Below are 15,174 nucleotides of genomic sequence, written 5' to 3' on the forward strand. Positions count from 1 at the left end.
ACAAATGAGGTTCTGTTGTTCAGATGATTGGTTATCAGTATCTTGATATAAATATGCTGAAAACAGGGACAGTTATTTATCAAAGAGAAAAGTTCATAGCTGTTCTGGTTCCGTTTCGGTTTTACCCTTGTCTTTTCATGACGAAACTTACATTAATTCTCAAAAGACATACAAATTTCAGTCACTACACCTACGTCGATATCTAAGGTAGAATGCTGTTTCTCAAAGTTAAAAATAATTAAAACTTCCTTTAGAAATTCGATGGAAGAATATATAATGTCTGTTTGTTAATACTGTCATCCGAAAAACAATTTCTCAATAATATGAGAATATGAGAACAAGAAATTGACGTTTATTCAATTACCTATCGTTCGTATTAAAATGTAACGGTTCTAAATTTAAAAATTAAGCGATTTCCATGTGGCTATAATTATTATTGAATTGTAAACAATTTTGACCCAAGCTACTTCCGTTTAATAATAAGTGCGTTATTTTTTTTTCTATTATGGCAATATTGCAAAAAGCACACAGTCTCTGCGGACTAGACATTTCCAGAGATCACAAAAAAATAAACTCGTTTTGAATATTTTTAGACTTTAGGTAACAACATTTAAAGTTTTAAATTAAAATTGAATAAACATATAATCCGTTATCGGATATAAATTAAAGTTTACGATTCATTTCTTTGTCCGTACTACACAGTTAATAAGTTTCGAAGATTGACAAAGGAACTTCTGTTTGAAAGACCTTATTATTCTGTGGCAGAATTCTAAAATTTACTATAGACTCAAAAGACTGGCATAATTTAATTTAGTGTGAAGTAAGTAAGATAACATGAATTATAATTACTTTTATCAAGTCAAATTTTTGTTTTATAATACCTAATATAAAATTGTGTCGCTTTGTCCATAAAAATGTAAAATTTTCTAATGACAATGAAGCTTATCTCTCTCTCTCTGTATTGCGAAACTTTAAGATGGCGCTACTGTATCAAAATTTGTTAACAAAAGTACCGAGAGCTCAAAGAATAGAAAAACATTTCTGTATTATAGTCCAGCCATTTTCAAAGTATCCCTTCACTTACATAATTAAGAAATAAAATTATAATTTGATATATGTAATAAATGATATGGTAAAAGTTCGTGTATTATACGTATAAAGTATCAATTTTAAATTGAGATTGTCTTCGAATTGCTTGTGAGCGCTATTGTGGAAAGTTGTCGAACTACTATTTTTCGCTTTCAGACGGACACATTTGAGATTAAACCCCATAATAGAGTTTTCTTTAACTCTACACTTCATAGTTGATAATTAAATTCCTTTTGTCTTGAATCAAATATCATTTATTCAACAACGGTCATTCAAAGTTCCTTTATATGGAAGGTTACAAATATTTCAATAATCAATATTTACAAAACATAAAATAAATTAAATACCTTCAACCCAAATTCAGCTATCATCAAAAGATCGTCCATGTTTAGTTTAAATGAGTAACAAAAATATCACAATCACTGTATCCGCACGTGCTATGATAAATTCAAAATACACGACGCCTAAAATGGTCGTTGAAACAATAACTATTTCCAACAAAGAGAAACTATTGAGTGCAACTGGACATACCAATAATCATTACACGTAGACCGAGCCAGTAATGATTCATTGATTATTATTTTGAAATTACTGTCTCGAGAATTTGTCGATAACGATTTATTTTTGTTATGCACAACTGATAAGCAATTTTATGTACATTACGGAAACCATTCTTTTGTTAATGGCTGTTTACAAATGTAATTACTAAAACGCATTTATCTATTTGGATATCCGATAAATATTTCAACATATACAGGGAGTTTCCGAATATATATATATATATATATATATATATATATATATATATATATATATATATATATATATATTTCAATTATTTAAAAACTATATAAAGAGACATTCGCTCGCTGCGAAATTATCACTTTGTTAGCTTTTTATTTAAAATTCTAGACAATCTAAGGAGCATTAAAGAATTCACTTTCCTAACGTGAAGTATTGCAGGAAAAAATAAAAAATATTAAGCCCAATACCATGTGTGGCCAAACTTTTATTCATTATGAACGACTTTACTTCTGTAAAGCCGGCCGATTTCCGATATTAATAACTCACGATCAATAATCTCATTTTGTGACGTCATTTTATTGCAACTAGAACGTATTGGTCGCACTTTGATTCCATATTGAATAAAAATATAAACATGAGCGCACTACAAAGGCGAAGCTGCTCAAAAAAGATCGAAACTCGAGTGGCGCGATGCGTTGCATCGCGCGACGTTGAGCGGTAGTCTTTTGCAATGTGAACACATTCATTAAAGTCTATAGACAGAAAGATTTTTTAACACCGCTGGAGCGGCGTCGCTCGACGATCACCGCTTGAGCGTTGCCAATGTAAACGCACACTAAGACAATAGTTAACAACATGTAGCATGCGACCTTGATAGATTTTGCCGATTACGACTTGTTGCTACTGATCAACAATAAAGCGGAAGGGGCAACTATTAGTGCGAAATCAAATGTTTTTCTATACATTTTTGACTACTTTTGATGTAATAATAGATATTTCAAACTGATGTTTATAGAAATAACGAAAAAATTTATCAAGTTTTTCATGAATTTTGGAAACCAAAGCTGTAAATCTCTTACTCGTATGTTTCAACACAAACGGTCCTTCCAAGTATTTCGCTGATATTTACAGGGGTAGTTGGAGCTTGGGGATAATAAATACAGCTCTAAATATTAAACTCGCTGAAAAAATGAAAATTTTTTCCCGGTTCGAAAGCAACTTGTGTCTCTATTTCAAACGTCCCAACATTCACTCGAATATTTCATCGTTTGTTTTGACGAATAAATATGTCTACATTTTGAACATTTTCTTATATTTTTGATACCATTCCATTTGTCGTCCCTCGTTATTGACTCAACTCCACTTTAAAATCGCTTCTAAACAGCATTTAAAGCTTCCCTGGCATTTTTTTTAATTCGGAAACAAATATTTTAAGATCCATGTTCTAAAACAAAGCTACAAAGACAATTTCTAAAAAGCGACTATAGTAGCAAACCGTTCAAAGTCGGAATGGGTTCAACATTTCACTGCTCGTTTCAATACATTACAGTATCAGACGTACCAGTTGGAACCAAGAAATGATGAAACCGTCGAAGGTATATGGAATGTGAATTTCACTTTATGGTGATTGAGAACTATCAAGAAAAGGTAGGTAGTTAACAAGAAGCTCTCTTGGTAAGTCGTAACTAATAGCCTAAGAAAATGGAGAAGTTTCTATTCGGGGTTTCGAGAAAAGAGGCATTCTACTGGACCAGAAAGTGAAGAACGTGTTAATCGATATTATATTGCGAATTATCGGTTGGAATGACAGTTATTTCTATATTGACTGTTTCCAAGGTAAAATTTATTTTAGAAATTGATTTGATAGAATAGCAACTAGGTCAGTCGTCAAATTAAGAATGTGAGTAAATCGCGCTCCGAAATATACGAAAATATACGACTTTAGATGCAGTTTAATTGCTACTATAAAAATTCATTCACACCTCGTAAATATATATATCTAAAATAATGTAACTCATAAAATGATTAATTTCGTCAATGGAATGCAAAACGAGTTCGTTAACTCTTTTACGTGGAACAATTTCATTAAATGTTATTGTTAGCAGCGAATCTAACTAAACAAGTCTCACACTGATAATCACCGAACTCGTATAATTGGAATAAAGTATACCAAGAATGCGTCAAATTTATTTATTCCTCGAGCGTTTTTATTTCAATTATAATATTTTTAAGTAGATCAAGATCCGCAGTGACTGTAGATTTCTATGAAGGAAACGAACTGTCGCTAATTTGAATGCTTTGCATAGCGAAACAGACGATCGGTGACCTTGAGAGTTCGACGGCCTTAAACTAGGAGCCGTTCATTTATCAGCCGCCACGACGCTTCGTTCCTGTGGTCTATCTGCAATCCATAATTTAGAAATTTGTGCATTTGTAATTAAATGTACACTTATTTCACTTTACTTGTCCTTCATAATTATTCTCAGAAATTACGATTATTATATTTTCATATCTCAATGTAAACATTGGTAAGAAATCACACGCTTGCCTTCAAGGATTTTGTTGGGATAGATTATTTTCGGAATTGTCCACTATTTTGACCTTCGTGAAATTAGTTATTATTAAACAAAGGTCAAGTGATAACACTCGAATGGAAGATATACAAAATATTTATTTTACACAAATAATAAAAACATGGAGCAGATATATAATTAACTCATCAATAATAAACAAAAGTACATATTTTTAATACCTTACTACGAGGTACGATCGAAAAATACGATGATTTATTCTATTGAAAATAAAGAAAAATGGTAACCAATTTGAATAAGTTCAAAGTACGGCACTTGCCTTGCCATGCACTTATGGCAGCGATGAACTAATTAATGGCAGCATCTCTGGATGTATTTTTTTATGCGTTTCATCTTCTCTGCAATGGTTTTCTAAAAATTAAGGATTTGTGTTTGTTTTCGTTTGAGCATATATTTTATTTTCGAGGAGAGCCGAAGTAGCGCACGGTGATCTAGTCGCAAAAAACCTGTGAACTTAAGTGGCATGGGATGATGTCATGATGAATAAAAGATCCGTTAGCGCATTTTTCAGGTTTCTTCGAACATCGTTTTCAAACATTCCAGTACTACCTCCTTTTTTTAACACCTACTTTAAAGATGTTACCCTTGGAACTTTGATAGTAATTTATACACAGAAACAATAACAATGACCTTGACGCTCCACTTAGACTAACGAGCATTTTAAGAATAAGGTGGTAACTTTTTTTCCTTTGACAACGCTTAAAATTTTAACTCAGGCTTATTGTTATAAACTTATTTCAATATGTCGTGTGCATCAATGCAATTTTTCGTTTCAATTTGATACTAATGTGTTCTTTGAGATGTATGTTTCACGGAAGACATTGTAAACCCGAACCGAACTTGCTAAATAATACGGTCAATTTAGACATTCGAAGTTACATAAATTCCCATCAAGTTGAAAATTAGTAAAATTGTTTGAATGATAAATTAACATAGAATTTGAATGTTACCCATCATTTCCGTGCTTGGAAAGCTCAAAAAATGAGTTTTTCGCAATTTTCAGCAAAACGGTGAGTTTTATCATAAAAATACCTTAGACGAAAATTCTAGATCATAAAATTATCTACAAAAAACGTATTAATACGTTTTATCCACTTTTTTAGCCACCGTTTCCGAGATATAATCATTCAAAAAGTTGTACAAGTTGTCGTATTTAATGGTTTCACCAATATATACAGACCACAAAATTATTGCATCACTGGTATTTTAGGATATTTTCAATACTTAATTTTAGTTTTTTGAGACAATCTGTATATGTATCAACTTAATAGATATTTCTGGTTTCTTATCATCACATCAACAAAATATCACAATTTCTTACAAATTTTTTTGGAAGCAAAAATACTGGAGTAAATCATTTCTGTCTTGGAGAATGCATTGAGATCGAGAGCTTTCTGAACAAGTTGTGTTATTGTATAGTGAACTTTAGATTTATTTTGTTAATAATGGATGTTCCTCAACGTTTAACAAGATATGTGACGAATGAAGAAGCCGCTAGAATCATCGTGCTCATACAAGATGGCCGCAGTCAAAGATACGTCTCCGGGGTAATTGGAGTTCAACAAAGCACCATATCCAGAGTTGTTATTCGCTACCAAGAAACAGGGCAGCTAATCAGAAGACCCGGACAATGCCGCGGTAGGGTAACTTCGGTAGTAAATGATCGTTATTTGAGGTTAACGGCGTTAATAACCGCTCGAAGGCTGCAAATAGATCTGTTGGCTGCTCGTAATGTCCGAATAAGACTACAAACAGTTTAAAATAGGCTGAGAGAAGAAGGTATAGGAGCCAGAGTGCCAGCTAGAGGTCCACGTCTTACCAGAGAACATCGAGTAGCAAGATTGGAATTTGCTCGAGAACACGCAAATTGGAATATTCAAGATTGGTCCAATATTTTATTCACGGATGAATCAAGATTTTGTCTGTATTCATCATATAGGCGTGTACCAGTATATAGGCGACGTGGTGAACGGCACGATCAGGTTAATTTTTGTCAAACTGAAAGCTTTGGTGGTGACTCCATTATGGTTTGGAGAGGAATTTCTTTCGAGGGTCGCACGGAGTACGAGTGAATGATGGAAGACTAAATGCTGACAGGTACATAACCAATATCCAATATCATATCGGTGACAACTCTGTGCTAATGCACGATAATGCTCGTCCACACGCTGCTAAAGTGGTTCGGCAGTACTTAGAAGAGGTCGAGATACCCACCCTGAATTGGCCTGCACATAGCCCGGACCTTAACCCAATAGAGCATATCTGGTACCATCTAGGATGGCAAATTTAGCAACATCCTGCACCAATAAAAGCACTAGATGATCTTTAAAAAGTTCTTTTTAACTTCTGGGAAAACATGCCACAAGGATACGTCCAGAACCTGTTTAGAAGCCTTCCAAGAGGAATGGAAGCTGTAATTAGAGTGAGGGGCGGCAACACACGCTATTAGAAATTCATTAGCTGGTTTTAGTTTAAGCACCGTTCATTCTTTTGTATAGATGTTTTGTACAATTATTTTTATATTTTCTATGTTTTGGTGAATCAAACTTTTTGTCCTCTGTAGATTAAACTGCTATAAAATAAATGTTGCAAAAGGCGTATCCATTGGTGTTTTAATTCGTAATAATAAAATTCGAAAAACAGGCAACAGATTTAAAATATTTAAAAAATAAATGAGTGATGCGATAATTTTTGTGGGGTGTATATTTTCAGCAGTAAACTTTTCTTACAACATTGAAATGAACCGAGACTTGTGAGTATTTATTTATAAGAAATTTCTGTTGACTGTTGGGAACTGTCATAAATTCATCAAATAAATTATCAATTGTTCGACGACGTTGGTATGCAGCTTTGGTATTTCTTGTGCAATCATTATAGGCATTAAATACGACAGTAAATTTGAAACATTATAACTTTTACAACTTTTTGAATCGTTATATCTCAGAAACGGTGGTTCGTAGGGAAAAAAATATTTATACGTTTTTTGTGAATAATTTTATGGTCTACAATTTTCGTCTAAGGTATTTTTATCATAAAACTTACCGTTTTGCGGATAATCGGGAAAAGCTAATTTTTTTTTAATTTTCACCTTGAATAAAATTTTTTCCATACACGAAAATGATGGGGAAAATCAAATTTGATTTTTTGATCTAATTTGACCGGACTAAAAGAGGCTATAGTAGCAAATTAACAAGCCGAAAAGACTTCAAATTTTCTCAATGATTTTTTTAGAAGATAAGGTTTTGAGATCTACTAAACAAAATTGCAATTAATCTAATCCTTTTCAATATACGAGGAAAAACCAACAATACTACTTCCCTTTACCTTCCACACTGCTTCATTACACTCCCTCCTATGTCTTATTCACGCGAACCTAATGGTTTTAGAACCAAGTGTTAAAAGAATCATTGCCGGCATTGCATTGCAGCGAACGGATCTCGAACGCGGCTTAAGTCGATTTTAGCCTAACTACTCTGCTCCTAGAGGTTAGGCACGCGCGGGGATATCAGATAAGTTTAATTTTACATTTTTGTATTCATTCAAGTTTAACGACGGCCTTCGCTGTGTATTTCGGTATACATTCAATTTATAAAGGTTCTGCTCAAATACATAAAGTTTCTGTTGGTTTTATTGCTAGTCCTACGGAAACTGCATGACACATTGAAATTTCTACTATAGACTCATCTGTATTGCTGGGTTAATCTACGTCATTTTAAGATTAGAAAAATTCATGTGAATCCAATGTTTCTTCAAGGGATGGGATTCTTTTGTATCCTTCTTAAGATTATTCACAAAATAAATTTGATTTTTTTTATTGCTATTTAAAACAATCAAGTTGTTCTACTTCTCTCCGTAAAATATAAATACAATCATAAAAGATGAGATCATTAATGTTATGGGAGACAATTTTTATGCGAGAAAACAATTTTTCACCATATTCCAACACTGCACCTATGGCGATCATATGATCGACTTCTCACAACGTTTCTCTCTGCACATCACTAACAATTTCAAATCAATTACTGTTCACAATTACGAGAGTATAGGAGTAGTGCCTTTTCAATGAAAAAGTTAGTTTACTCTTATATATACTAGAAATACCTCACCAAGTGAGTTTCCTAACAATAATCTTACGGAAAATAGGGTCTGTCGGAACGAACACCTCAACATTTGCCTGAAATTATTTCCATAAACCCATTTATCAACCCTTTAGGAACAAAAATTAATCGGAGGAAGTCAGATCAGGTGAATATGGCGGACCATCAGAAGAATGGACAGGTGTATTGTTGTGATAGAAGAAACCTTTTTTTTTTCAACAAACGTTCAGCATCATAAATTGTAAGCGAAATAGCATAATACTGTCCAGATATTGTTTTCTCTTTTTTAAACAAAAGCAAACTATGGTCTAGTACTTATTGGGCACAAAACACCGTTCCTTTAATAATTTTTTACGTAAAATATAATGTTCAACATCCAAAATACCTTTTTTTCCATATTTGTCCAAATATATTCATTGTATTCCCTTCTGTACAGAATGTATAGATGAAATCGTTCATTCTTTTCTGTATCGTTTTCTGTTTTCAAGTGAAAACTTAAATGACTGATAGTTAAAGGGTATTAAACGATAATAAACTTGTGCAATTTTTCTAAAATGTTATTTTTTATGCTAGCACTAATTTCTAAAAATAACTTAAGTTGTATTCTCAACAACAATACGCTACGCAGTATCTAATTTAAAATTAATTATTGACATATCGCACGGATATGTATAAAAAATTGTTTGAAAAAAATTATTATTCAAATAAATAAATAACGTTATCGAAATACCGCCACTTCTCTATGAAAAAGTTTCTACAAGAGGTCAACGATGTTGATATATATATATAATAAGCAAAGATGATGGTCGGCCAAGCAGATTAGAAGTCGCAGGAAGTAATGAAAAATAGCCGATTAATTTCTATTTGAAGGTAATGATCATCAATTAAAATAAATTATTATTATGTATAGTTAAAAGGAATATTTTAGTTTCATTTTTTTACGGTTAATGATCTCCCGATTTCGATCAGAAAGATATATATATATATATATATATATATATATATATATATATATATATATATATATATATATATATATATATATATATATATATATTACGCATGTTTCGATAACTAAGTTATCATTTTCAGATTTTCAGAGGCTGAAGGTAAATTCAGTGGTGGTGTAAACAGTGTATTCAGTATGAATATCGTCAACGCTTTCACTTAGTTAATAGAACGTCTCGATAAGTTACGCTACTTTGTATATTTCTAGAAGTAACTAAATTGGAGTAGTTAAAGTTAAGTCGTTGCTATTACGGAATAAATATTGGTACAGATGATGTGCAATAGACGAAATTGTCAAGAAACCAGCGCTATGATCTATCATAATTTCTAAGTCCATAAGTGAATAACAAAATGTTGAACGGTTGCAACGCGCATTAGGTAATGAAAATCTATCACAAGAAACTGTTTCGCTGGTACAGTTACTGTTGGAATTATTGGATCGAGGAGGATCTAAATACATCATCAAGCGATAGAGGCAACACTCTTGGTGTTTTTCCACAACAATAAATTCAATCAATTCAATTTTACATGATTATCTTCTAGTGAATCAAATTGTTATTTGTTGCATTACAATGATGCATCATCATACAGAGCACAGTAGGCACTTAAATTAATGGAGTAATAGAGATGACTGTGCCATCTCACGCTCCTTGTGGCCGGTGCTGCAGAAGAGGAAGACAACAAAACTGCTAGGCTATGGGAAAGCCTCGATCCGAAAGGTCGTAGCAGTGATTACCGGTCACTGCACAGTATGCTCTAGACTCAGAAACATGGGTATCAGAACCGACGATCTCTGTGCAGAATGCAGTGAAGAGGAAGAAACAATAAACACCTAATGTGTCACTGCACAGCATTGACGTCGAAAAGACTACAATGCATGGGGAGTGAAACATTGGACTGTCTGGAAGAAGCAGCGGAGCTGGGTGTTAAGGACCTGAATCACTTCATTGCAAACTGGAAAAGCTTGTGAAGGGGGCAAGAGCCTGGCAACGGAAGAGATAGGGAAGGTGAGTGAAATGGTGCTGACTGAAAAGTCAGCAAGGGCATCACAATGGGCCTAAGACCTCCGTGTAGGTCTCAGCTGAAAAGTGGAGATCACCCTGTTAACCTAACCTAACCTATACCTCTATGGTTTGTAGTAGTTTTATAGTTTTTTAATCAAAATGTTTCAATAATATCATTATATTCTCTGTATTTATTTAAACAAATTTCTTATTAATTAAGATGAGGGGTTTGCAAATGTCAGTAATGATGCTTATTTTCATGTTGAATGCCAGTTTTGTCAATAAAGATCTACAGTAATCTAAATACTAAATCTAGTCCATTTGATATTTCCACACTCTATATAACAGAGTGCCTTAAGTGTACATATAGCTATAACGTTAGTATTAAACTAGCAAAATTGAAGATATTTTTATAATAATTCCATCGTACTAATCCTGGTGAGAAGGTTTTTTTGCTCGTACGAAACTTGTTGGAATGCGGAGAATGTAAAATTACAGTAAGTGACACAGATGTTAGAAAGGTTAGTATCTTCGATATCTTCGTTCAGTCATAACAACGCTGTGAGAAAACACCACGGACATTCAAGACAGCTTGTCAAGGACGTTTATTCAAAGGCGAACTAAACAGATACGGACTTTAAACTAATGTAACTAGGTCAAATAGAAAATGAGCAACGTATTTACTTTTCTAAATTTAACTTTTTAACCGTAAATAAAAACATATTATGTTAGAATGTAGTCGTATACAATATGCTATGTAGTATGTAGTATATATATAGTAATGAATAATTATATACAAATTTCATTTTTAAAAAATAAAAGGGGGGAAAATATTAAGCTAAAAATTGATTTTAACGAATAAATTTTTATTTTTGAGCAATAAAGTAATCTCAGTTATCAATTTTTACCATCTATAATGCATTTTTCAATGCCGGACGGACAAAAGTCCAATGGTTTTTGAGTAAAATATCTCAAGATGGTGTTTTCGAAAATGATCTAAATTTTTTTGTCACTACGAAAATAAATGTATGGTAAATAAGGCACATCATTCCACCACAATTCATGCATTATCACGGTTTATCAAAATCATCTTCATCCTTAAAATTCTTCAGATATCATCTGTTTTAAACATGTCGTCTAATCGCTTCGAATAATCGATTCAACAATTTCACGTATACTCCAACACATCCTCACGATTCATTTGGAGAAAGTATCTGCCTAATGCGTTTTGGAATGTCATATAGATTTCATTTTTCGTCTCCAGTGATCAAGCCATTGAAAAAAATTCTATGTGGTGCCATTGAAGCAATACGTTGCATGTGATGGATCAGTTGACTTTATTCTCATCAGGCACCCTGCTTATTTTTCTAATCTGCTGCAAATGTTCTTGGATGGTCGCACATGGTTGGTGTTCTCCTCGTTCCCCGTCCGACATGGATTTGCTTCCACTTGTGCCGTCAGTATGTTCTTGTCTAATATTGCTAGAGAGATTAAAATAACTAATCTAAAATACATAAATGTTAAGAATCATTATTGGCATTTACGAATGTCTAATGCACTTGCATAAACATAGCAAATATTTTTAGTAGCAATTATTGCATTACTACTCTAGTGAAACTTAAAAAGCAATACAAAGTCTAATATGTAATTATTTAAAAGTAGTCAAGCCACAATAACCCAAAATAACTATGGCTCGACTTCGATATACATGAAGAGTTGACATGGTAATCGAATATCGATCATGCGGCTAGTTCTCAATCGCTAAACCACAATCTTCTCCAGATAGCTTAAATAGATCAATAGTTATTGGTGTTTGTTTTTCCAATGAATATAGAGGAGTTTTCTGCAATTCCAGCAGTTAATATTAATTTGCAATTTATGTTTATGGATACATTTATTATTTTAAGTAATTTGAGTGAATTTCTTGTCACTAAATCCACCAATTTAATATAAATTGTTCATCCATCTGTTGTACTACACACTTTAACTGACTACTATAGAAGAGTTTCCAACTGAAGACAAAAGATTGTAACAGTTTAAGGCTTCTATTTTAAATCTTACTGTTTTTTTTTCAAACTTTTTCATGTCTTTCACAATTTTATTGCCTTTACTTTGCATTCTGTACATCTTAAACAGTGTCCATTTCAATATTTCCTCTTCGACTATTCAATACAGAAATGAATATATTGATAGCAATCCATCAATAAAATCAGAATAAATCATGGTTGCCATACGTTGCACAGACGTCAAATTTGAAGAGAAATTAGCTGCGACGGCAGAACTTCATCAAACATCTATGGGATACATTGAGAATGCGGATTAGAATTCGGGTAATGAATGTAAACAACTTGGGTAAGCTTGGTGCGATACCTCAGGTAATATGAGACAAATTGAACCAAACTGATGTTCAAATTTAATTACCACTATGCCGAGGCGTGTTCAGGCTATTATAAGGGATCGAGGTCTAAATACTAGATATTAGTAACAAATGACGTCAACATCATTTTGTTATAAATGTTTGTTTTATTAACAAATTGAATTTTTGAATAATAATAATAATAATAAAGTGACATATCTAAAAATATTTCTTATTTATAAGATAGGCGAGAATAATTTCTTTCACCTAAATGTATTTTCAGACAAAAGAAATATGTGAGAACTATGTAAATATAATTGAATTTGTTCAGTCTTAATACGTGTAACAATGAGCAGTTACAAGGTAACCAAGTTTCCAAAATAGTATATTGAATGAATGAAAATGGAACTTCTAATATATCAACAATTTCTTCAGCTGACAACGTGCATAGTTTTATAAAACACCTGGCAAAGAGAGTGGATCGGTTTGTCAGCAGTGTGGGTGAAAATTCTTAAGAATCGGTGAATGGGATGGAGTTTAATTCGCTATTAAATTGTGCAAATTGCTTTAGGCATAGTTTCTCCATGTTTTATAACAGATCCGGGTCAGTAAGATGATTCGGCTCTACTAAAGGGTGACTGAACTTTGTTGTTGGTAACGGATTATATTAAAAACGACAATGAGGATGCGTTTTTTTTAAATAAGAAAGTGGGAAATTAAAAAAAAACGTGTCTACGATCGAAATAGTCTTTGAATAATTTATTCATCATTATTACTTTCGATTTTTACTATTAATTAACGTGATAGAAGGTTTTTTATAGATACTAAAAATTCGATTTTTACCAACAAACTAAACACAATTTAAACGTTTTATTTTTGACCGATACGAAATTTTTTAGGTAAAGTAATCATTCAAAGTACCTTTTCGGTTTCTGTTGATATAATTACAATTATCGGTTCCAGCTTACAGAACGACTATATCGAATTAAATATATAATTCACGCATGCGGTTTTTCTTTTTTCAACGACATTCATAATATTAAGGGGTAACTTAATCTAATGCAGTCCCGTATGAAATGCTTCGTGTCCACGTCTGCAATTTCAAATTTCCTAGAGTGCTGCATCTAGGTTAACTGTTAGTTTCTGGTCTTAGTTTTGTTAGTATAAGACATAACATATACCTAGTGATTAAAAACTATCACATCATCTATGAATTACTAAAAAAGATTGACAAGTAATGACCGTTCTGTATTAAATATGGGTTTCATATGAGCATGCCACACGAGTTATATTCCATGAATACTGAAGTTTTCTAATTCGTTTACAGTGCCACGTGAATTTTACGGAGCTTATATATATGTTTCACTCTCACTTTCAAACTATTTTTAAATTACTAGAATACACCATACAAAACGTAGGCTGCAATAGCCAAACAAATTGGTATGTTTCTAAAACTGAGAAATCCTGAACTTTACAGACATCGGGAACAATTTGTGTGAGCACAGCTCTGATAAAATTATGAGGGTGGAAATTAACCGCATTAGCCGAGGACTACATTGACGACCATGTAAATAACATGAAATATATTAAGGAAGTTATTGAGAAAAATAACTGTGCCATAGTGTTATAGATAATGTATAATATTCTAATCCTGTGTAAGGGCTAATACCTTTCCGTTGAATAAATACTATTGTGTATTCTTGTTTCTTATTATAGGTAATTATTATTTCATCTCTTCAATCTCAATCATGAGGTTCGTGACTTTTTTGGAATGTCTCTATTCCCTTTTCTATTGTTTTCTTCGATATTCCTCGATCTTCAGCTTGGTGAAATGATACGTGAAGGAGTTGGTATGTGACTGGATTGACTCTCCTATCACTATAAGCTGGTCTATATTGTCCTCTAATCTTCTAGCTACATTCCCAATACTTTTTTCACGCATAATAATGATAGTCTGGGTTATACCGACTGATTAGTTCTCTTCACAGTTCAGAAAATTCTACTATCTCCAGTAGCGCTACATCTCAAACTAATCAATATATTTGCGTTTCTTAGCTCCAAGTAGTATTAAATATATATCATTACTATTCTATTAGCTTCAACTGTTTCTCACGTGTTGTTAATTTAAACAGTTAGATGTAAGTTTTATTTTCAATTATCAAAACCCTGTTATATCTAAATCGTTTCATTTTATATTGATTTGCTGAAAACAACATAATTTTGACATTGAAACCAGATAAAGATAATTTTATCCTTGTTTAAGTCCACATATATATTTAATAGGCAATTTTTTATTTATGTAGTAGGTACGCGTCCGTGTTATGGATCGTCACACACACCAAATTATTTCAAACACAATTAAGACTAATAATGAATAAATTAAATAGCAATTATTACAAATGAAGTTTTAAGTTATTTTTGGTATCTCTATTGAAAAAAAAATATAGTCTGAGGGCCAATATCACTTTTTAGAGATTATTTAGTTGAGGCCTATTTTTTGAGAT

At 32.5% G+C, this 15,174-nt stretch overlaps 1 protein-coding gene across 12 annotated transcripts in view; it reads right to left on the reverse strand.

Moving 5' to 3' along the window:
* Positions 1 to 15,174, reverse strand: part of LOC130900416 (protein alan shepard) — a 126,565-nt gene that overhangs the window by 22,313 nt on the left and 89,078 nt on the right. For 2 of the 12 annotated variants that reach the window (XM_057811020.1, XM_057811019.1), the window contains exon 1: positions 1,437 to 1,662. The exons of the other annotated variants lie outside the window; for them this stretch is intronic. In XM_057811020.1, coding sequence (XP_057667003.1) covers positions 1,437 to 1,475 — 39 coding nt within the window. In that variant the 5' untranslated portion in view covers positions 1,476 to 1,662. Of the gene's footprint in view, positions 1 to 1,436; positions 1,663 to 15,174 lie in introns of those variants that run through there. 12 annotated transcript variants of the gene reach the window in all.

This window comes from Diorhabda carinulata, chromosome X, assembly GCF_026250575.1.
Source record: "Diorhabda carinulata isolate Delta chromosome X, icDioCari1.1, whole genome shotgun sequence".
NCBI lineage: Eukaryota > Metazoa > Arthropoda > Insecta > Coleoptera > Chrysomelidae > Diorhabda > Diorhabda carinulata.